Source organism: Cynocephalus volans, chromosome X (assembly GCF_027409185.1).
Source record: "Cynocephalus volans isolate mCynVol1 chromosome X, mCynVol1.pri, whole genome shotgun sequence".
Taxonomy (NCBI): domain Eukaryota; kingdom Metazoa; phylum Chordata; class Mammalia; order Dermoptera; family Cynocephalidae; genus Cynocephalus; species Cynocephalus volans.
This window is the reverse complement of record NC_084478.1, coordinates 117,457,027-117,480,236: the sequence shown is the minus strand read 5'-3', so window position 1 is coordinate 117,480,236 and position 23,210 is coordinate 117,457,027. Positions and strand designations below refer to the sequence as shown.

Here is a 23,210-nt window from a genome sequence, read left to right as displayed (position 1 = left end):
TGCTCTTGATCTGCCAGAGATGTTGCAGCAGCACGAAGACAACTGTTTGTGAGACTCCTTTTTAGGGTCTCTTAAGCTCAACAGAGATATTTACTTCTTTCCATTGCAGTTAACTGAAAGCTATTTTATGTCTTTCCATTGTTTAATGAGCCACTTGCTCATCTCTGCTCCTGTTTACAGACAAAATAGATTCATTGTCACACATTTGTTCCTTGATTATAAAGAATTTCTTGTAAATTAGATTACAGTACTAAGATTAGAATTGAGCAAGTCTTAAGCTCCAGTTAGGAGAGTGTATGATGGTTAACATTCTCAAAGCTCCACTTCCCAAACTTTCTTTTCTATATGTAAATCCAGATTTGAAATACACTGAATACCTCTGCAAAATTAGATTTCTCCCTAATCCTTCTTATGTACATTTTGTGCGCAAGTGAATTTCCTCAAGCTGGAGAGCCTCCCCAGATAAGTTATATGTAACACAATTCAAATCACTCCCAAATAGTAGAAGAATTTATATTGTTTGTGAGACAGATTTTTATCCAAACCAATTTTCTTCCTGTTAGTGACTTAAAAAATAAATGCACTGGAGCCTTACTATAATGCTGTTCTGGGGCCCATGCTCAATGGCTACCTCACAGATAAAATGACCTGCTAGTATTTCACCAAATTAAACCTCCCCAGATGAGATTCATATCGTCTGGCCTCATTTTGAGCACTTCAGTGTTTTAAGGCACAACAGATAGTGTTGTGCTATGGTGCCAGTTATTAACTCAGCATAGTATTTTTTATTTTAAAATTTCATAGCATTTGACAGGTACACTGTAATAGAAAAAGTACTGTCGGATGGGAGTCTAAAGATACAGGTTTTAGTATCACTTCTTATTAGCTTTGGCCTTTGAGAAGTTACTTAACCTTCTTGAGTTTTTAATAATTTGCTCCATTTAAGTAAGGTAATACATATAGAGGCATTTTGAAAACCAAAGAGCTGTATAATTGGAACGTGTTCTTTTAGATGTAGATAAAAATCACAGAGAAGTTGTGACTCTAAATAAAGAACACCTACTGTGTGCCAAGGCTCTGTGTTACTCAGTGTAGGAGGTATAAACATCAATGGCACCTCTGTCTTGAACAGGTACAAAGTGGGGGTGGGGTATGGTAAAGGAAGGAAAACATAATCTTTAGTTGGTTTCCTGGGAGAGGTAGACTTTGAAATGAGACTAGAATAGTAAGTAATATTTCAACCCAATGACTGAGCGAAGACCACTTAAGATGTAATAATTAAACTACCTTGCCCCCCCGACCCAAAGAATTCAAGATACTTGCACCGTCTTTTCTTTTTATACCTTCCCTTGAAGTGTATTTTATTAATTTTATGTGAAGGGCAGTGCTATACACAAGCAGAGTGTCTTGTCACCACCTTGATGTATCAGTGGCAAGACCAGGATGTGAATTCTCATGGCCGAGAAGAGAGATTTGTACATCTCTATAAACCCTCTTCTTCCCATCGGATGTAATTTGCACTGAAAATTCAAGTACATTTATTGTGAATGTTATTTTAATTTTAATAAACTGGGTATCTTCTTAAAAGTAGCTATGACTAGTGGGAGGACAGTATTGCTCTTTCTCTCTCTTTCCCTGTCTTTCCCTCTTTCTAAATGAGAAATAAACCTTAATTATATAAGCTCCTAAGATTTCAAGGTTGCTTTTAAACAGCAGCGTAACCTAACTAATGCAGAAGGTGGACTCTACAATAACTAAAACTTTAAAATGTGGCATTGGCTTAGCATGCAGGCAACAGACAATGAGGGAGCATATGTTGAAGGCTGAAAAGACGGCCAGCCATGCTAAGCAGTGAGAATAGATTTGGTAAAACTGTTTCCTGACATAAATTGGGGGTTATATTATGTGCCTACTGAGCTGGCACTTCTAGGAGAAGAGGTTGGGAATCAAAACCTTAACTCGTGTGTATTGGTCTTTTTTTTTTAATTGAAATTTTTATTGAGGTAATTGTAGATTCACATGCAGTTGTAAGAAATAATATAGAAGTCCTGTTTGTTCTTCGCCCAGTGGTGACATCTTGCAAAACTGTACCACAATATCACAACCATGATATTGACATTGATACAATCTAACTTCTCACAGAACAAAAGTTTTTAATTTTGATAAAGTTTACTTTGTCAGTGTTTCCTTTTATGGGTTGTGCTTTTGGTGTCAATTCTAAGAACTTTTTGCCTAGTCCTATATCCCAAATATTTTTTCTATGTTTTTTCTTACAAGTTTTATCATTTTCATTTTACAATTAAGGCCGTGATCCATTTTGATTTAATTTTTGTATAAGATATTGCGATTTATATCAAGGTTCTGTGTTTTTTTGATGTTTTGGGGTTTTTTTTGCCTATGGATATCCAGTTATTCCAGCACCATTTGTTGAAAAGACTTTCCCTCTTCACTTGAATTGCTTTTACACCTCTGTCAAAAATCAGTTTGGAATATTTGTGTGGGCCTTTTCTTTGAGGTCTCTATTCCATGTATTTATGTCTTTCTTTCCACTGATACCACATTGTCTTCATTACTGTAGCTATATAGTAAGCCTTAATATCTGGTAGAGCAATTCCTCCCACTTTATTCTTCTCTGTCAAGATTGTTTTCGTTATTTTAGTTCCTTTGTCCTTCCATAAAAATTTCCTGGGTTTTGATAGGAATTACATTTAACCTATAGATCAGTTTGAGGAGAATTGACATCTTTACTATGTTGAGCCTTTCCATCCATAAAAATGGTATATCCCAAAATTTATCTGGGTTTTCTTTGATTTCTTTCATCAGCATTTTGTAATTTTCATTACCTATATCATGTACATGCTTTGCTTTTGTTAGACTTATACCTTAGTATTTTATTTTCTTTGTAGTGATTATTATTATTATTATTACAGTCCTTCACATGTTCATTGTTAGTGTGTGTATATATATATATGTATATAAATACAGTTAATTTTTGTGTGTTGATCTTATATCGTTTGACCTTGCTGAACTCACTTGGTTCTAGGAGGGTTTTTTTTGTGTGTGTATGTATTTCTATTTGCAGTTATGTCATCTGCAGATAGGTACAGTATTATTTCTTCTATTTTCAATCTGTATACCATTTATTTATTTTTCTTGCTTTTTTGCACTAGCTAGAACTTCCAGTACTATGTTGAATAAGTGATGAGAGCAGATATTATGCTTTGTTCCTGATCTTATGTGGAAAGCCTTCAGTCTTTCACCTTAAGTATGATGTTAGCTGTAGGATTTTTGCAGATGTTCTTTATTAAGTTGAGGTAATTCCCCTTGGTTTCTAACTTGCTGAGAGTTTTTATCATGAATGGGTTCTGAATTTTGTCAAATGCTTTTTCTGCATCAATTGTATAACCATATGACTTTTCTTTAACTCATTGATATGGGAGATTTCATTAGTGCATTTTAAATGTTGGATCCTAGCCTTAATATATGTGGAATAAATTATACTTGGTCGTGGTTTATAATTCCTTTTATACATTGTTGGATTTGATTTGCTAGTATTTTGTGACAATTTTTAAATATATGAGAGATTTTTAAGTGTCCATGAGATTTATTTTTTTGTACTGTCTTTGCCTGGTTTCGATGTTAGGGTAATACCGGCATTTATTTTTTAGAAGAGTTTGTGAAGAATTGGTATTAATTCTGCTTTAAATTGTAGAATTCTCCAGTAAAACTGTCTGGGTCTGTATATTTCTTTTTTGGGAACTTTTAAATTACAAATCCAATTTCTTCTGTGTTTCTAGGACTGTTCAGATTATTTCATCTTGGTTGAGTTTTCGGAGTTTGTGGTGTTTAGGAATTGGTGCATTTCTTCTAAGTTGTTAAATTTATAAGTATAAAATTGTTTATAGGATTTCCTTTTTATAATAGTATGATTTTTTCCTCAAAGAATCAGCTTTGTTTCATTGATTTTTCTCTATGATGTTTCTGTTTCCAATGTCATTAATATTTGCTCTTATCTTTATTATTTTCTTTCTTCTGTTTGCTTTGGGTTAATTTTGCTCTTTTTCTATTTTCTTAAGGTAGGAACTTAGATTATTGATTTGAGAAGTTGTTCTATTGTCTTCTAACTTTGAGGGCCATTCTGATTCCTGAACTTTGTGTGGCCTCTTCATTTTTGTGTTTTATTTTTAATTTGGGAGGTTTTAGGGTCTTCCTCAGAATACTTAAATTTCAGATGATGAGCTTCAGTGTTGGTCTGTTTCTTTCACTGAGCCCACTAGTGGTGAATGAAGAAACTCATTTCTTTCAGTTTGGGACTATTTTTTAAATTAGGTTTCTGTGAATTTCCTTCCCTATATTATCTCTGTTCTTTCTGGGAATCCTCTTATTCCAATGTTTGATGCCCTAGACTGATCTAAATGTCTTCTCTCTATGTTCTCTTTTTATTTTTCTTAAATTTTCTGGGATATACACTCAACTTTTCATTACAATCTTTCTATTGATCTTTGCTTTATTCCATAATTTTTATTTTGCAAGAGCTTGTTATATTGTTTTATGATATTGTGTATGTGTCTTTTAAATAGCATCCTGTTCTTATTTCATGGATTCAGTATTCTCTCTCTGAGGATATTAATGATTTAAAAATATATTTTATTCTTCCTCAACTGTTTCTTATAGCTTTCTTTATCTTTCTGTTTTGTTTTGTTTTAGTTGTTCTCATGTTAGAGGCTTTCCTCAAATGTCTGGTGATTTTTGGTTGTCCATTTATATTCAAGAATGATACACTAAAAAGTTTTATAGGTGGGGTTTGTTAACTTACTATAGGATAATTTGGCTAGACCATTTCTTTGGGGGACCTCTAACCATTATCTTTAGGATTTTTCTGTTAAGCTGGTCAAGAACTCTGGAGAAGAATTTTCTAGCTTCTGGATAGAGATTAATAAGGCTGATGTTAGGCCAGTGTTCTGAGAACTGTTACAAAATAGATTGAAGGCTCAAAGTTCAGCTTAATCCCTTGTAAACTTTCACTTAATTTCTGGTTTTGGTACAGAATCTTTGCCCTCAGCTCTAACTGGTGTCCCTGATCCAGAGCTTATCTGGTTCACCCTCTCCAAAGAAAAATCATCTGCCGGGCTTGGGTAGAAAGAATCTCCCAGATGTAAGATGTGGAGGAGAGGAAAGGTCTGCTTCTTAACCATTCATAATCTTGTTTCCAGATCTACTTTCAACACCACTTTGAATTACATAGTTCTGCCAATTCTATATTCTTTCTAGGGTTCTCCACTACAAATCCAGTTGCAATTTTCAGAGTTTTGTTGTTATCTCTCCTTTTTTGTTGTCTTTGTCCTCATAGTTTTATGCTTTTATATTTTTCTTCTTTTTAAAATCTCTTTACTGCTATTTTACAGGTGTTTTAGAATGGAGCAACAGTAAATGCATGTGTTTAATCTTTAACTAGAGACCTTAGTGGTGTCCTTTCCCCAGTCTTACTCCATTCCAAATCACTTTCACACTACTATCAGAGTGATGTTGATAAAATGATATTCTGTTCTAGTCATCTCTTTATTAAAATCCCTCACTAGTTCGCACTGCCCAATGATAAATTCTGGTTCTTCACATAATATACAAAATACCCCTACCTGATTCTCCAGCTTCATCTCTTGTTTGCAGCACTCCTTTTTAAGAAGTATTTGTTGTTTTGTAAATACCTGATGTTCTTTCCTCTTCCTTATTTTTGGATGTTCAGTTTCTTTTGGCTGGAGTACCCAACCCCATCATTGTCTGCCTGGTAGTTCCACCCATGTCAAGATGTAGTTTAAGAGCCATCTTGTCTATGAAGGCTTCCTTCATTTCAATAGTTGTTTATCCCTTTCTTTGTGTCCATACTGTGTTCTGCAAACTATAATGTCAGCACTTATCATACAGTATTGCAGTTATTTATTTACAGGTCTGTTTACTGGAATTTGAGCTTCTTGATAGAGATAATGTCTTAATCATTTCTGTATCTTCAGAATTTAGCAATGCCTGACATGAGCTTGGGGTCCAGGATATGTTTTCAATATATTTGTCCTCTGATATCTATACAGCACACTGTATTCAGCTTTTGATGGAGAAAGTGATACAAAACTGAACAGACGTGTACATAAATATATTTTCATGTTATTAAATATCCTACATATTAGTGGCTGCCAAATATTTCATTATATAGATATACCATAGTTCATTTAATTAATAACTTATTGTTAGGTATTGGTTAATGTTTCCAACTTTTTGCTATTTTAAATTGTGCTGAATAAATTTAAAGTACCTCTGTGATTACTGGACATAAATAATATTCTTAGAAGTTAAAATGCTGAATCAGGAATAATGTCTGTTTTAAAGACTTCTGATATATATTCCTTCCAGGTAAGTTGTACTAATTTTATTTCCACCAGCAATTTATTAGGGTGCCCATTTTTCTGCAGTCCTTCTAGTACCATTTCTGTAATCATCACTACCACCACCACCACCACCACCACCGTCATCACTCTTTGCCAAAATGTGTAGGTGAGAATAATATTTCTCTGGCTTAGTTTGTATTCCTCTGGTTAATAATGAGGTTGAGTAAAAAAAAGAATTATAGGGCTGGCCTCGTGGCGCACTCGGGTGAGTGCAGCGCTTGGGAGCGCAGCGGAGCTCCCGCCGCAGGTTCGGATCCTATATAGGAATGGCCGGTGCGCTCACCGGCTGAGCCCGGTTCGGGTGACGCCAAGCCAAGGGTTGCGATCCCCTTACCGGTCACAAAAAGACAAAAAAAAAAAAAAGAATTATAAAAAATTTGTATGTAATTTTATAATTTGCCTATGTGTGTCTTCTGACCATTTTTCTGTTCGGATATTTTTCTAGGAGACAAGGAGATATACTATAGCAATGTTTATGAGATTACATTGTTTTCTTTGACAGTGAACTTACTGTTATCTAATACAATTTCTATGGAGAACTTAAACATAAAATCATTCATTAAAGTAGAAAGCTGCATTTGGGTTTAATGACTAAGTCTCTTAGTTTCATAACTGTCTGTGAAAGTCTTTGAATCGTTACCTAAAATATTTGCAAGTAGGCTAAGTTGAAGAAAACATCTGTGCCCCAAACAGAATGGGACTGGCTGGAAGCAGTTTCACCAAAATTTTGAGGGGGTAATAAATCATTTTTTTAAAATGGTGGGAGGGAGGGAAGAAGGAAAGAATGAAAGAAAGAGAGAAAAGACCACAACAATACATTGAACTTTCAGAAGGAGAGAACAAACCTAAGGACACTAGAGATGGGGGGGAAGAAGGGAGGGGTTTTGGAAGGGATAGGTTGGGCAAAGGGCCTAAAGAAATATCATGATTTGAAAGAATGAATATGCTAATAATTTAAAAACTTTTAAATATTTTTAAACAAATATATCATCTTAACCAATACCCATTTAGCTAAGGTTATAGAGTTGTGCAAACATCATACAATTCTGTTTTGGAACATTTCCATTACCCCCCAAATTTTCTCTTGCCTGTTTGAAGTTATTCTCCATTTTTATCCCAAACCCCAGGCAACCACTGATCTACTTTCTTTCTTTATAGGTTTGCCTTTTCTGGAGAGTTTATCTAAGTTGAATCATATTATATGTGGTCTTTCATGTCTGGCTTTTTTCACTTAGCATAACGTTTTCAAGGTTCATCCATGTTGTAACACATATCAGTACTTGATTTCTTTTTATTTCTGTGTAGCGTTCCATTGTATGGACATAGCACCTTTTGTTTATTCATTCATCAATTGATGGATATTTGTTATTGTTTTTTAAAATACACTTTTAGTGATCACATTTAGGTTGTTAATCTATCTTCAGTTGACTTTTGTGTGTACTTAGAAGTGGAAGTTTAATTTCATATACATGTAAATATACAGTTTTCCCAGCATCATTTGTTGAAAAAGACTATGCTTTCCACCATTGAGGTGCCTTGGTACCTTTGTCAAAAATGAATTGACCATAAATATAAAGTTTTATTTCTGGACTGTGTTTGTGTTCTGTTGATCCCTATAGCTATCCCATGTCAATACCACACTATCTTGATTAGATTTGTAGCAAGTTTTAAAATTGTATAGCATAGATCTTGCAATTTGTTCTTTTTCAAGATTGTGTTGGCTATTCTGGATCCTTTACCTCTCCATATAAGTTTTAAAGTAAGCTTGTTTATGTCTATAAAAAGAACCTGCTGGAATTTATAAGGGATTACATTGAGTCTGTAGATCAATTTGTGGAGAATTGCCATCTTAGCAATATTGAATCTTTCAATTCACGAACATGGAATTTCTATCCATTTATTTAGATGTTCTTTAGTTTCTCTTAGCAGTGTTGTATAATTTTCAGTGTATAAGTTTTATACTTCATTTGTTAAGTTTATTCATAAGTGTTTTAATTCTCTTTTATGCTATTATGAATGGAATTGTTTTCTTATTTTTATATTGTTTAGTACAATTATGTCTTAATAATGTCAAAATGTATACGGCATGTTTTCCCCTACATTTTAACTATTAATAAAATTTTACTTCTAGTATGACATATAATTTAGTATGCTGGCAGGAACCAATCACTGATGCTTATTACAGGACCAGAACTCTGGACAATAAGTGCCTAGGTGCAGTTTTTGTCCTTAAAGAATGAAAGTCCTAAAAAATTTAAAGTATGTTAATTCAGAAACAGTCCTGCCAATTCAATTAGAATATATGACAAAATGTTTATAGTAAGACTTTAATAATGCTGACTTGTGTTTCTTGACATTTTATTGATTTTTAAAATTGTTGTAAATGTACTCCTTTGCATTTAATATGTATCAATCAGCAAATTAGTAGATTGTGCTTATGTTGACACTGCAAGTCTCAAGCTAATGGTTTGTTATCGTGCTCATTTGTGCTTCCATCACATTAAAAAATGTTATTTAGGGGGAAAAATTGCACCCTGCAGTTAGTTATTACAACAAAAAGGAGACTTATTTTGCCAGGCTCAACATACACTGTTTTTCTAGCCTTTTAGTAGACAGCCATTGTTTGAATCACTTGTTCTTAAAGTGTGATCTTGCAGAATGTCAATATATTAGATAGGATGAGCTATTATACTTTAACTGAATAACATTAGGACTTTTCCAATTGGCTGAAGAAAATTAAAGTATATTGTTTAAATCTTTTAGTTTTTCAGTTTTTCTCTTGTAAAAATTTTCTTTCTTCTAGGGCACCAGTTATTGCTTATCTACCAGTAAGCATTAATGGACAGTTAAACAAATGACCAAGTTTATTTGTACATGTTAATAGAAAAACTCAGATTATCATGCTTACTTCAATAGCTTATTTACACTAGCAGAGAGTTACTGTTTTATATGGTAATATTAATGATATTCTGTGGTTCGCTGCACCTGAACAAGTTTAAGAACCACTAAGTTAAATAAATTATTTAATTAATAAAGGAACTATATTTAACTAAGAAAAGAGCAGAAATGTAAGTATACTGCGTATACTCATTTGCTTATAGGTAGCTAAAACTCACCAACATCTATACTCTCAATTTAATGACTATAATGAGTGTGGAACTTTTAAGCTATAATGAGTAAAAAAAACGGTTAACACTTCTCTCCAACAAAACATAAATGTGAAGTAGACTGTTAGTTGTCTGAAAGCTAGAGAGAACAGATGAAGAACAGTCTTGTCCACTGTTTTTATAGTTTCCAAACAGATAAATGGGGTTTTTTCCTTCTGTATTTTCTAAAACTTAATGCTATTAAAATTGATATGTAAAGTTTTATAAATCATATGATGAAGGCAAAATGTAAGTTGTTATGTTCCTGGGATATTTTGACCTCAGATTATTAATTTTGTGACTTTTCCCCCCACAGACATGCTGCAGAGAAAGGTAGAAGAGATAACAGTGTTACAAGCAGCAGCATACAATGTCAAGATGGCTTTTGATTAAATAACCATATCTTCAGCATGTTGTTTTTGGATTATTTGTTACCTGCCAATTCTGATGATTTTTAATAGAGCAGTATTTACAGTTGCTATTTCATCTTTGGTTGCAATAAAGTGTGTGCATGTATTTGTTTGTTAGCTTTTCATTTAAATATTGTGCTGTTGAGAATTATGTAGACTATAGTTTTGCTTTTAGTGATAGCAAATCAAAATGATATTAGCCCCTTTGTCCAGGCAGCAACCTATTAGATGTTGACTTTGTACGTAATTTGTATCTTACTCCCTAGATTTCACATCATACCACCAATATACATCATCCTTCTCATTCCAACCAAATCATAGACGTTTGCCAAAAACTATATGCCAACCAGTCTTTACTATGGGCCTGTTACATTCAATGCATAGTGCTAGATACTATAAAGTCACTCTCCTCTCTAAGGAACTTATTGTGTAGTTTGAGACATAATTAATGCCCATCTGTATAAAAATAATAAAAAAATACAAGGAAGTGTGTTACGAATTACAGAAAGTTATAGAAATTCAGAGAAAGGAGGAAACGTTAGGGTAGATTTAGGACTTGAGGTTATTTTAGAAAGGATAAGGGTCAGGCAATTCAGTTATTTCTTATGTATAGATATACTGATGTTTTATTTGGTTTTAGCATATGATTTATAGTTTTTGGGTTTTGTTTATCTGTTTGTTTTTCAAGAAAAAGCCTTGTTCTTAGCTTTGGAACAGTCTAGTCTCTGGTCTTTCATGTTTCACCTAAGTCATAAATAAAGATGATGTTTTAAAAAATAAAAGTATAACACCAAAATAATTAAAATTTTTTAAGTGACTAGAGCTTATTTGCCTATAATTACTGAACTGAATTTTGTTCTACTGACTGCCCATGACCATTCTGAAGGAAATAAAATATTTTTGAAATGAATATTCGAAATGATTGGTCTTGGTGATAGACTAAATGCCAGAACTTACATGGCCTCTTTTTTTCCTATCCAAACTTTTCTAAGAAGCAGCTTCTTATCAGGTAAGTTTTTGTTACCACTCAAAATTATAGAATGTAGACATAATCCAGAGACCATTTAATCTTGTAAATGATTTCTATAGGTTAACACAGCTTTTGAGTATAATTTTGAGTAATCTCTAATTTTTGAGTTCATTATGATTACTATTATACCCTAGATAAAGACATTTTTCCCTATTGTTTTTGTAAATTCTTGTAAAGTAGCCTGCAAAAAAGTTAAGTTTCACATTTACTAAAGAGAATATAGTGTATTGGAGGAAACACTGGGTCTATTCTTGTTTCTGCCTAATTAACTGGACAAATAATTTTATCTTGGGCATTATTTTTTGTCTATAAAATGAAAGAGTTGGACCATATTAGGGTTTTTCCAACTGTTTTGTGAGAAGAAACTCGTTTTTATTTCTCTGAAGTCTCGAGATTCCTTTATGTCTTTTCACTACTAGTAGAGCGATTACTGTAAATGTCCTAAGTAAAATGAAGAGGAGGCTACATTAGTGCTTGTACTATTTTACTGTTGCACCATCTTCACTGGGTGTCTAGTGTTTTTTTCCAGTACATGTAAGATGCCAGAGGATGGCAAGTGGCTTCCACATCAATCCAGTAACACTGTAAGATTTACTGGGGGATCTTAATGTTCTGTCTGGAATCTGCAACCTTGGACTAAATCATCTCTAAGGTTCCTTCTGACTCTGGGTCTAATGTGTCCAAAAGACATGATGTTGTTGTACAAATATTAATTAAAATGTTACAATTAACCTATTTTTGCCAGTAATGTTAAGGCAGCATTTATGTTAGGCACTGGAGTCTTGAGCCCCTCGTAAACACTGTTAAACAGCTAAGATATCAGCTGAAGGAGAATTCTTAAATTTGTAATGTTGACACTATCCCAATAACATATCCAGTTTTCGTCCTTTGAAAAGATGCTATATTTATTCTCTTTATAACACCATTTATGCTTTCTCATTTGGGAAATTTGAAATACATGCACAGTTGTTTTAATATTACCTGATGAGTAGATTCAAGAGAAGATTTTTGGTTTTAACATCTTCCATATCTTTGAATTATAATTGCTTCATAACATATTCCTCAGAAGTGTGCTGCGAACAGAGCACCTAAAAAGGACAAACACTGAAAATGTATCTGTTAAAGAGAAGCTTTTGGCTTAGTTAAACTAACTTTGTTAAATTGTCAGAAAGACAAATGAGGCATATTTTTTAGTTTGTCATAAGTTCTTCTAGGGGTGAAATTGTGAAATTACCACATAGTAAAATCTCTGTGTCCATGTATAATATCTAGAGATCTCAAAGCTTTTTATATACCGTCTGATATCATTTTAAGGTGGGGAGAGGGATGCTGTGGGAAACAGAATAGATATTATTACAGTTAATAAGTTTGGCAGAGCTAGAAACAGCCTGGTTTTCCTTCTAGTGCAATTTTCTGAATGTCCCTTGGTACCCACCACTTGGGTTGGCTACAGTTATACAGAGATATGTACATTATGTCTTATGACCTTGCTTTCCAGTTGCAATTCCACAGCTATCTGAGTATGTCTTTTAGCCTTTCATTCTCTGCTCATCCCACCTAGTGGATTTGTAATGTAGTGTGTATCACCTCACTACCGATAGGCTGTGTGTTCTATTAGAAGTTGTGTAGAAGTTTGCTGTGATTGGTCGGTGTAATATTTGTTCCTCCCTTTGCCCTCTTTCCAAGGGAAAAAACACACTAGCAACCTTGGTGTATTTTTCCATTTCCTCATTGACAAATGTGTCAATAGGACAGTTTGGTTGAGCAGCAGAATTCAGCCCCACCAGCATATAGTATTTACCTGATGCAAGCTATGATGTGACCCAGGATGCCATCCAGGAAAACACATTACATTTAGTCATTGTGTCTTCTTTGTTTCCTCTTGGCTGTGTCAGGTTCTCACACAGTCCTTGTTTTTCATGACCCTGATAAGTTTTGAGGAGTACTGGTAATCATTGTACTTTGAAATTTCCATCTCACTTATAAGTGAGATTGTCATCTTTGTTTTCATATACTTAAAGACATTTGCATTTGGGAACTAACAGCTCATGCTTTTAACCACTGTGCTATATCTCTGTCAATTCACCATAATTATCAGTAAAACAGTCACAGGCCTGAATACATACAGATTTCTGATTCTGATTTGAGAGCTCAGAAGTCTCTGTTACAGATAGAGAACCATTAGTGCTGGTGATATAGTCAGATGTGTGTCTGATCGCTCCAGTTACACTGCAGAGGATGGACTAGAGGCTGGACTGGAAGCAGCAAGCAGGCCGGATGAATCCTCGAAAGAAAAGCAATGTTGATAGGGACAAATTCGAGGGAAATTCGAGAAGAGCCAAGATTTAGTGCTGGATGAGAGAGCCAAGAAGTCAATGGTGAGTCTTAGGTTTACAGGCTGGATATTTTGGGTGTTGTTTTTAACCTTTACGAGAAATTCAAGAGAAATATTTGGACAAGTTACAACTTACCTGTCTGTCACTCACCACCTACTTTCTTTTTCCGTTTCTACAGTTGTGCTACTACAATTCCCAGAGTTCCGCGCTCCACCACATCCCCTTACTCTGTCGCCCAGAATTCTGGGACTTGAGGTCCCCGGCCTGTTTACCGAAGTTAATGATAGGGGCCTGCGGAAACATGAAGAGGTAAGGGCTTGTCTGAGGAGCAGGCGGCAAGGGGAGCTCTGTTCTACCTTTTTCTTCGAAAATGGCTTCTTTGACTTTCTATTTGGGGTCTGTCACGTTTTCGGGATGCGGTTTCGTGTGAGCGGAAAAACAAAGCAGAAGGGAAGAGGGGAGCGGGGCTAGACGGGTCTGCGGGGTGAAGTTCAGGGAGGGCCGCAACCGGGACGGGTTTCCGTAGGAAAGCCCTCCCGGCACAGGCCCCGCAAGCTGGCCGGGTGCGGCGGCTTCTTCCTGTTTCAGACAGACCCACCCAGGCAGAAGGGTCTTGGATGAGAGATTCCCAGCGCCCGAGATACCCAGGCCCGCTCCTGCCCGTCCCGCCCTACCTCCACCTCATCCTCAGAAAGGGGCACGGGGTGGGCTCATTGATTCGCAGTGTCTGTGTGTTACAGATGACTTGCTCGGGCCCCGAAACCATATGGCGCTTTCAAATCCTTAAAATAAGAGGGTGATACTTTGTTTCTACAAATTTAGAAGGAAAACACAAAACCAGTTCGATTTATTGTAGGAAAAGAAAGGCATTGCTGCGAGCAGTTCCCCCTACTGGTTCTGCAGTAAGTGGCTGCTTGAACCTCAGGTGGTCACTGTTGAGAGCCTTTTGAAAGGATCTTCATTAAATTAGTTTTGTATTCACTCTGCAAGTAGAATCATCTCTCTGAAATAGTGCACTTTGTTTAAAATTCTTACTGATATGCTCTCCTGAACTGTCAGTTCCTTGCACCTTTTTAAAAACCGTTTTTGATTTTCTCCACCTGAAAATAACCTTAAATTTTTTTTATGATGATGTATCTTGTACATGCAAAATAATGTATATTATAATATACACAATTTTTCTTTCAACTGTATATATATAATAAAGGGTTGCATCTACTACAAGCTTAAGAAATAAAACATTGCCAGTACCTTAGAAGTCCCCTGTAAAACAAAATGTTTCTTGTTTTATCCATTTTTCAAGGTTATACAAATGGACACATATTGTATGAATTTTTCTGTGACTTGTGTTTTTTTAACTCAACATTTCTTTTGGAGATTCTTGTGTGTTGTATTTAGCTATGGTTTATTCATTTGAAAGAAACTTTAAACTTAGCAGGAACTTTTGGAATTCTAAATAATAAATTAGAATTGAGACACTTAAAAGGATTTTTTTTAAAAACCTTGGGCCTAAAGATATTTTAGAATTTTCCAAAATAGGGCCAAGTCTTTCTAGAGTATGGGAATCTTTCTTATAATTATGGGAGTTAGTTTTTCTAGGCCTTGTCATAGTACCACTAGGAAAGGGCTATTTTATAAGGAAGGTATTTAGTATTTGTATTCCTCATGGAGTTAACTCATTTTTTTGTCTTTCATAATCTGTTGTTGCATGCTTACATGGTTCTGTTATTTCTTTATACTCTAGAAGAATTTTCAGTAATTTAGAATTAGTTACTCATGCTAGCCATTACCTAGATTTCTACACAGTAGTGTCTAGACTAGAAAATGTTATGACACTCTTCATGTTTCTTGCTATACTCTCTCCTTTGGAGATCTCCTCCTCTGTCGCAGCTCCAGATCTTGTCAACACAGATAACTTGAGATTTCCATGTTCAGCCTCAGATTCTCATCTATGCAATAATTCTCTGATTTCTTACTTTCCTTTTAGCCAATCACTCATGCTGTCACCTCATTCTCAATGTCTTTGAATTATTCCTGATACTTATATGCTGGTGTTTCAACTGAAATAGGTAGTTGACTCAGCATAGCTAAAACAATACAGACTTTCCCTTTCCCAAACCATTTATTCCATCTGGAACTTCTTTCCTTCACTGGTACCATTGTTCTCTCACTTACACAGCTTAAAAATTTAGGGTTATCTTTGACTTCCTTACCCCCACCTTCAACACATCTCGCTTATCTAATTCTTTTTTTCCCCCCATGTCCGCTATTACCAATCCAGTCTGGACTTTTATCACTTTGTACTTCAATAGTTTCCTAACTAGTTTTTTCTGGTTTCTTCCCTTCTAATCTAAATGGCATATTATAATCACACTCATCTTCCTAAACCATCACTTGCACTGCACCACTTAACTGCCTGATAAATTACTTTCCAATGCCTATACTTTAAGGTCCAGGCCCCTTAGTCGATTTATTTAAGGCCATTCACAATCTGAGTCTTACCACTCCCAAGATTGTCTCCCAGTACTTCCATACATGAGTGCCAGCTAAATGGAATTTCTCATTATCCCTCAGTACATATCTCTGTCTCTTCATCTTCACTTTCCCTGTAAAAGGAATACATGTCCTTTTCTTCAGCACACCTAATCCTTCGAATGCCAGTTTAAGAATACCTTTCTGACATTTTCCTTTACCACTGTAGCTTCCAATTATCTCTTTCTTCTGTGAACTCCTACTAATTTGGCATATGTGTCTCTGTGTCATTATTCATTCATATTCTCTGTGTCTCTCTCTCTCTCTCTCTCTCTCCCCCCCCCCCCTCATGGGCAAATGCACACAACACATACACACACATGTTTTTTCTCCCTAGATAGATTGCAAGCTTTTTGAGGATAGAGACTATGTCTTAAATATCTTTGACTTCCATTAGTACCTAGCACAGTGCCTTCTGTGTAAGTGTGTATTTAGTAAATGTTTGTGGAATGAATTATAAAGGGCAATGAATTGTTAGAGAAGTGTCTTTGGACAAATGGGGTCACTAGTGGTAAAATGTAGAAAAGGAATGTATTTAGAGACTCACTGTCTCATCAACTTTCTGTATATATTCTTATTTCTACTCCAGGGTAAGCAGCTGTGTGAAGACTGATGAACATGTCCTGGAAGAGCTAGAAACAGAAGGGGAGAGGCAGCTGAAAAGCCTTCTTCAGCATCAACTTGATACCTCTGTCTCAATTGAAGAGTAGGTGTTGATTTTGCAAACATGTGGAGAGTATCATAGACCCTCACCTCCAGGTGACAAACAGCCTGGGTGGAACACTCCTCTCCCATCCCCTGTTTTTTGGCAAACTTCTACTTATTAGGCAGGGTTTTGCTTCTGTGTCACTTCCTCTTGGAAACCTCCAATATCCCACTAAGTCTGGGCCAAGTACCTTTCCTATGTCCTCCTACAGCACCCTAACATATAGCACTTGTAACCCAATATTATCATTGCCTGTTTCCTTGCCTTTCTTCCACTGTTCTTTCACAAAAGCAGGAACCATTTTTATCTTTTTTAAAACTATTAAATCCTCAGCATCTAGCACAGTATCTGATGCATAGTAGGTACTCAATAAGTACTTGTTGATTCAGTTATGTATTAGTCCGGTGAAGGGACTGTTCATGAAGTTCCATTTTGTTGCAGTGGTGCTTAGCCTAGAAATTGCTGATGAGTGCCATTGTGCCTCTTTTAATGGTGAGCCCCCATTTCTGTGAATTGTGGTAATCTCAAATGTTTTTACTTTCTTCTGGCTTGTTTTGCAGATGTATGTCTAAAAAAGAGAGCTTTGCTCCAGGTACTATGTACAAACCCTTTGGGAAGGAAGCAGCTGGGACTATGACTTTGTCCCAGTTCCAGACACTGCATGAAAAGGACCAGGAAACTGCTTCTCTCAGGGAACTAGGGCTCAATGAAACAGAAATCTTGATCTGGAAGAGCCATGTTTCAGGTGAAAAGGTGAGTGGTTTTGTTTGTTTGTTTGTTTGTTTTGCTGGAGAAGAAAGAACACGATCTCTTCATTTTGGCATTGAGAACCTTTTCATTTTTAGTTCTCACAAAACTGAGCTTTGTGCCTGAATCTTCTTTGGTTTTTAGGGTAGGGACATTGATAAAAGAGAAGCCGTTCCTTGACTTCTCAGCTAGCACTTTCTATAAACTTTCATTTCTGGACCCTAATCATCTTCTTTCTTGCTTGAGCCATCAGATCATCACTTTCAGAATATGTCCTCTATGATACATGCCATCTTATTTCTATGATTTCAGAGGACAAAACTTAGGGCAACTCCTGAAGCAATACAGAAACGTCTTCAAGATATTGAAGAAAGGATCTCAGAGCGTCAGCGCATCCTTTGCCTGCCACAAAGATTTGCAAAGAGTAAACAGCTGACCCGGCGAGAAATGGAAATAGAAAAGTCTTTATTTCAGGGAGCTGATCGTCACTCCTTCCTTAAGGCTCTTTATTACCAAGGTATGTGAGCCCCACTGACTTTGATATGTTCTTTCATTGAGAAAAAGATTTAACAGCAGGGCATTAAATATGAAGAGTTAGTGAAGGGAGTAAGGGAAAGACAAATCATCACTACTCTTGAGGAATGTATAGTCCTATGAGAGAGACAAATATGTACACAGTTGTATGACAACATGGAAATTGCTATTATAGAGATATGAATAAAATGCTGAGGGAGCATAGTAACGTAGAGCATCTAAGTCTAGTTAGGGGAGTCAGAGTTGACATTTGTACTAAGTTTTGATGGATCAATAGGCATTTGTCAGGTAAATAAAGGGGAAAGGGCATTACAGATAGTGAGTGAACAGGAACAGGATTGTGAAACTACCTGGTGTCTCTAGGGAACAATGAGAAGTTCAGTGTGGCAAGAGTACAGGGCGCAACAGGGAATGACAGGAGATGACACTGGAAAGGGAGATGAGGCTAGATTGTGAAGTGTCTTTAGGATGGACTATAAATTAGCACAAAATATATAGATAAATAGTATGTGTGTTAACCAGAAAGAATTAGTTTAACAGATTAAGTTTTACCAGGCACTGTGGAAGGTGCACAGAAGTTTAAGAAATGGTTCCTGACCTTGTGTTACATCCTGTTTGGAGAGATAAATATGTAACATTTAGTAACAATGCTATATATAGTTGCTAAGTGCTGTAGGAGTTTAGAGGAGGGAAAGGCCACTGGGTATTGGCACTACTGAAGAAAGCCTCTCAGCAGAGGTAAGATTTAAATGTTCTTTTAATACTACTTATTCTTTAAAAAGGAAAGGGAATGGCATTTCAGTTGCAACAAATGGTATGAGCGCTATGGAATGTTTGGGGAGTTGTTATAGAAAAGGTTAGAAAGGAAGTTAAAATTTTTGAACTTTATTTGGTGGGCAGTATAGTCCTATACAGAGTTAGTATGAATATGGGTAAAGGTCTTGAGCCAGGAATGACATGATAAAAGCCATATTTGAAAATGATTAATCTGGTGGCCAATAAATAGGATTAGAGAGAGGAAGAACTGGAAACGGAGAATGTTAAGAGTACTACAGTCATTTAGGCATGAAGATCTGGACTGGAATTAATGCAGTGGAACTGGAAAGAGAGATAGGTTTGGTTATGAGAGCCATTACAAAGGAAGAACTGATAAAACATGTTGACTGGGAATAAAGGAGGAGGGTCACTGGAGGGGAACATGTCAAAGACAACCCAGATGTTTAAGCCCAGATGTGACTTAACAGTTAGCAAAATAAAGAAAGCTTTTATGGGGAAATTTTGAGGAAGGATGATGAGTTTGATTTTAAACATGTTGAATTTGTGGGAGTGGTAGGGTCATCTAATGCAAATATTGAGGAGGCAGTTGGAAATGCAGTAGTGAAGCTCAGAAGAGAGGTCAGAACTAGATATATAGAATTGGGAATCATCTATGCTTAAATGATATGTTAAAGACATGAGAATGTTTGAATGATTTGTTAGAGACAGAGAGACCATAGACATGGCAGAGCAGTGGTGAAGGAAGGAATGAATGAACAAATAAACAGCCTTTTGTGGAGAGATATTATAGCATATTGATTAAGAACATGGACTCTGGAGACAGACTGCCTGGGAAAATCCTGGCTCCCCCACTTAGTAGCTGTGAGATAGATGCTGAGCAAGGTAACTCTCTATGCTTCAGTTTCTTCGTCGGTAAATTAAGGATGTTAATAATAGCCATGTTATAGGGTTATTAGGAGGACTAAGTGAGGTAATTCATGTAAATCACTTAGAGCAATACCTGTTATTTGGGGTGGGGGGATGGGTGGTGTATGAATCTGTTCTGTTTCCTATCTTTGAAACTCCTTGCTTTAAACCTTCACAGCATACCACAAAAAGACAAGTGCAGACAAGTACATGACCTCAATGAAGAGGATGATAAAATTAGGCACAAAAGGCAAGTCGAGAGTTTTCTTACAGTGTTAGATTTAGGAATGTAACTTAGGGTCCCAGACTTCTAAGTTGAGCACTTATTTATTTCCATATGCAGTATATGACGATGTTTATAGGAAATGATCCAAAGGGAGCATATTGTCCTGATAGAATACTAAAGAGAGGAGTTAGTAGAAGTTGTAAAGCTTTTACATTTAGTGTTGTTGTTTTTTTCTCTATACCTTTAAGTTATTGTACCAGACATAAATTGGCCTTAATGATTTTTAGATCCCATTTCACAAATAATTCTGAATATTTTTATTAATCAGTAAAGTATAACTATTGATGATGATGATGATGATGATGATATAATAGCTAATATTTTATTTTTGAAATGAACTTACAATAAAATTGCATGGGGATTTCTTTTTTTTCTCTTAGTGTACAATTCTGTGAATTGTAAATCATGTAGATTCATGTAACCACCACCATAATCAAGATAGAGAACAGTTCCATCACCCCCCAAAATTCCCTCATACTATCCCTTTATAGTCACTCCCAACCCTCACTCATAATCCCGGCAGTCACTGATCTGTTTTCCATCACTGTAGTTTTTATCTTATAAAGAATGTCATATAAATGGACTCATACAATATATAACTTTGTGAGACTGGCTTTTTCCACTTAGTGTAATGCCTTTGAGAGTCATCCGAGTTGTTCATTCATTTTGCTGAGTAGCATTTCATTGTATGGACCTTCCAAAGTTTGTTTATTCATTCACCCATTGTAATGTATTTGGGTTTTTTCCAGGTTATGGTGGTTATGAATAATATTGATGTGAACATTCTTGTACAGGTTTTCATGTGAAAATAAGTTTTTATTTCTCTAAGGTAAATATCTAGAAGTGGTTACTGGGTCATATGGTAAGTGTACGTTTAACTTTATATGAATCTGGCAAACCATTTTCCAGACTGGCTGTATCATTTTGCATTCCCACCAGCAACTTGTGAGAGTTCCACTTGCTCTACATCTTTGTCAGCACTTGGTATTGTCAGTTTATTTTGGTTATTCTAATAGATGTGAAGTGGTAGCTCATTGTAGTTTTAATTTGCATTTCCTTAATGGCTAATGATGTTGAACATCTTTTCATGTGCTTATCATCCTGCTTGCTAAAGTTTTCAAATTTTTTGCTGTTTTATAATTGGGTTGTTTATTTTCTTCCTGATGACTTTTGAGAGTTCTTTATATATTCCAAACATAATCCTCTGTTGGATATGTGGTTTGCAAATACTTTCTCTCAGTCTGTAGCTTGTCTTTTCATTCTCTTAACAGTGTCTTTTGTAGAACAATCTTTTTAATTGTAAAATATACATAACATAAAGTTTACCATTTTAACCATTTTTAGTGTATAGTTCTGTGGCATTATGTACACTCACATTGTTTTGCAGCCATCACCACTATTCATCTCCAGAACTTTTTCATCTTCCCAGACTGAAACTCTGTACCCATTAAACACTAACTCACCCTTAACCCCTCCCCCAGACTTTGCCAATCACCATTCTACTTTGTGTCTCTGAATTCGACTACTCTAGATACCTCATATAGCATCATACAATATTTGTCCTTTTGTGACTGGCTTATTTTACTTAGCGTATTGTTTTCAAGGTTCATCAATGTTGTAGCATGTGTCAGAATTTCCTTCCTTTTAAAGGCTGAATAACATTCCATTGTATGTATATACCACATTTGTTTAACCATTCATCCATTGATGGACTCTTAGGTTGCTTCCGTGTTTTAGCTATTGTGAATAATGCTCCTGTAAATGTGGGTGTACAAGTATCTGAGTACCTGCTTTCAATTCTTATGGGTATATACCCAGAAGTGGAATTGCTGGATCTGTGGTAATTTTACATTTAATTTTTTAAAGAACTTCCATATCATTTTCCATAGAGACTGTACCATTTTACATTCCCACAAGCAATGCACAAGGGTTTCAATTTCTCCATACCCTTGGCAACACTTGTTGTTTTCCTTTTTTTTTTTTTTTTTTTTAAATCTTAATGGATGTGAAGGAATATCATTGTGGTTTGATTTGCATTTCCCTAACGATTAATGCTCTTGAGCATCTTTTCATATGCTTTTTAGCCATTTGTAAATCTTCTTTTGAGAAATGTCTGCTCAAGCCCCTTGCCCATCTTTTAAATGAGTTTCTTTTTTGCTGTTGCATTGTAGACATTCTATGTATATTCTCAATATTAGTTCTTTATCAGATATATGATTTGCAAATATTTTCTCCCATTCTGTGGGTTGCCTTTTTACTCTGTTGATAGTGTCCTTCAATGCACAAAGTTTTAAATTTTGATGAAATTCAACTTGTGTATTTTTTCTTTTGTCATCTGTACTTTTGGTGTCATCACCAGGGAATCATTGCCAAATCCAGTGTCACAAAGCTTTTCCCCTATTTTATCTTTTGAGAGTATTATAGTTTTAGCTCTTATGTTTAGTTCTTTGATACATTTTGTGCTAAGTTTTGTATTTGGTATAAGATAAGGGTCCAAGTTCATTTTTTGCATGTCAGTAACAAATTTCCCCAGAACCACTTGTTGAAAAGACTGTCCATTCCACACTGAATGATCTTGATACCATGTTCAAAAGTCATTTGCCCATTTGTACAGGAGTTTATTTCTGGGCTCTCTATTCCACTGGTATATATGTCTGTCTTTATGCCAGTAGTACCACATTGTATTTATTACTGTAGCTTTGTAATAAGCTTTGAAATCAAGAAATGTGAGACCTCCAACTTTGTTCTTTTTTTTTTCGACATTGTTTTGGCTATTTTGGAGTCCCTTGGGATTCCATTTGAATTTTAGGATAGATTTTTATATTTCTGCAAAAAATGTCATTGCAATTTTGGTAGGGATTGCATTGAATCTGTAGATTGCTTTGGTTACTAATGACATCTTAATAGTATGAAGTCTTCTAATCCATGGACATGGGATGCCTTTCTATTTATATGTGTCTTTAGTTTCATTCAGCAACATTTTGTAGTTTTTAGTATATGTAAGTCTTTCACCTCAGAGCAAATGTTTTAAACTGTTATAAAATCTAGTTTATCTCTCGTTTTTTTCATGAATCATGCTTTTAAAAAATGTGTGTGTGTGTGTGTATGAGTATGAATATGAATTCTGCCTAACACCTGCTCATGAAAAAGATATTTTCCTGTGTTCTCTTCTGTTGCTTTGCCTCCCACGAATTTGTCATTCTTTTCCCCTGGGTGATGGAGCTGTCAAAGATTACTCAAAGCCCATCTCTTCTGAGCAGTGAGAAGCCCTGAAAAGGGGGTAATCTCCCAGAACCCTCAAGATAGAGGCATTCCTTCCATTTGGGAAATTAACCACGAATTTGGGTTCTCTTCCCGCATTTA

General features: G+C 35.5%; 2 protein-coding genes across 6 annotated transcripts in view; both read left to right on the top strand.

The window, feature by feature from the left end:
- The window catches only part of NUP62CL (nucleoporin 62 C-terminal like), an 80,574-nt gene extending 69,769 nt beyond the window's left edge, over positions 1 to 10,805 (top strand). Inside the window, exon 9 of one of the 2 annotated variants that reach the window (XM_063084166.1) lies at positions 9,900 to 10,805. In XM_063084166.1, coding sequence (XP_062940236.1) covers positions 9,900 to 9,976 — 77 coding nt within the window. In that variant the 3' untranslated portion in view covers positions 9,977 to 10,805. The remainder of the gene's footprint in view (positions 1 to 9,899) is intronic. The other variant, XM_063084167.1, reaches the window with a different exon arrangement.
- Positions 10,806 to 13,630: 2,825 nt separating this feature from the next.
- Positions 13,631 to 23,210, top strand: part of RBM41 (RNA binding motif protein 41) — a 65,539-nt gene continuing 55,959 nt past the window's right edge. For all 4 annotated transcript variants that reach the window (XM_063083576.1, XM_063083578.1, XM_063083575.1 and 1 more), the window contains exons 1-5: positions 13,631 to 13,668; positions 16,481 to 16,597; positions 17,158 to 17,350; positions 17,657 to 17,861; positions 19,740 to 19,811. In XM_063083576.1, the coding sequence (XP_062939646.1) occupies positions 13,640 to 13,668; positions 16,481 to 16,597; positions 17,158 to 17,350; positions 17,657 to 17,861; positions 19,740 to 19,811 (616 nt within the window). In that variant the 5' untranslated portion in view covers positions 13,631 to 13,639. The remainder of the gene's footprint in view (positions 13,669 to 16,480; positions 16,598 to 17,157; positions 17,351 to 17,656; positions 17,862 to 19,739; positions 19,812 to 23,210) is intronic.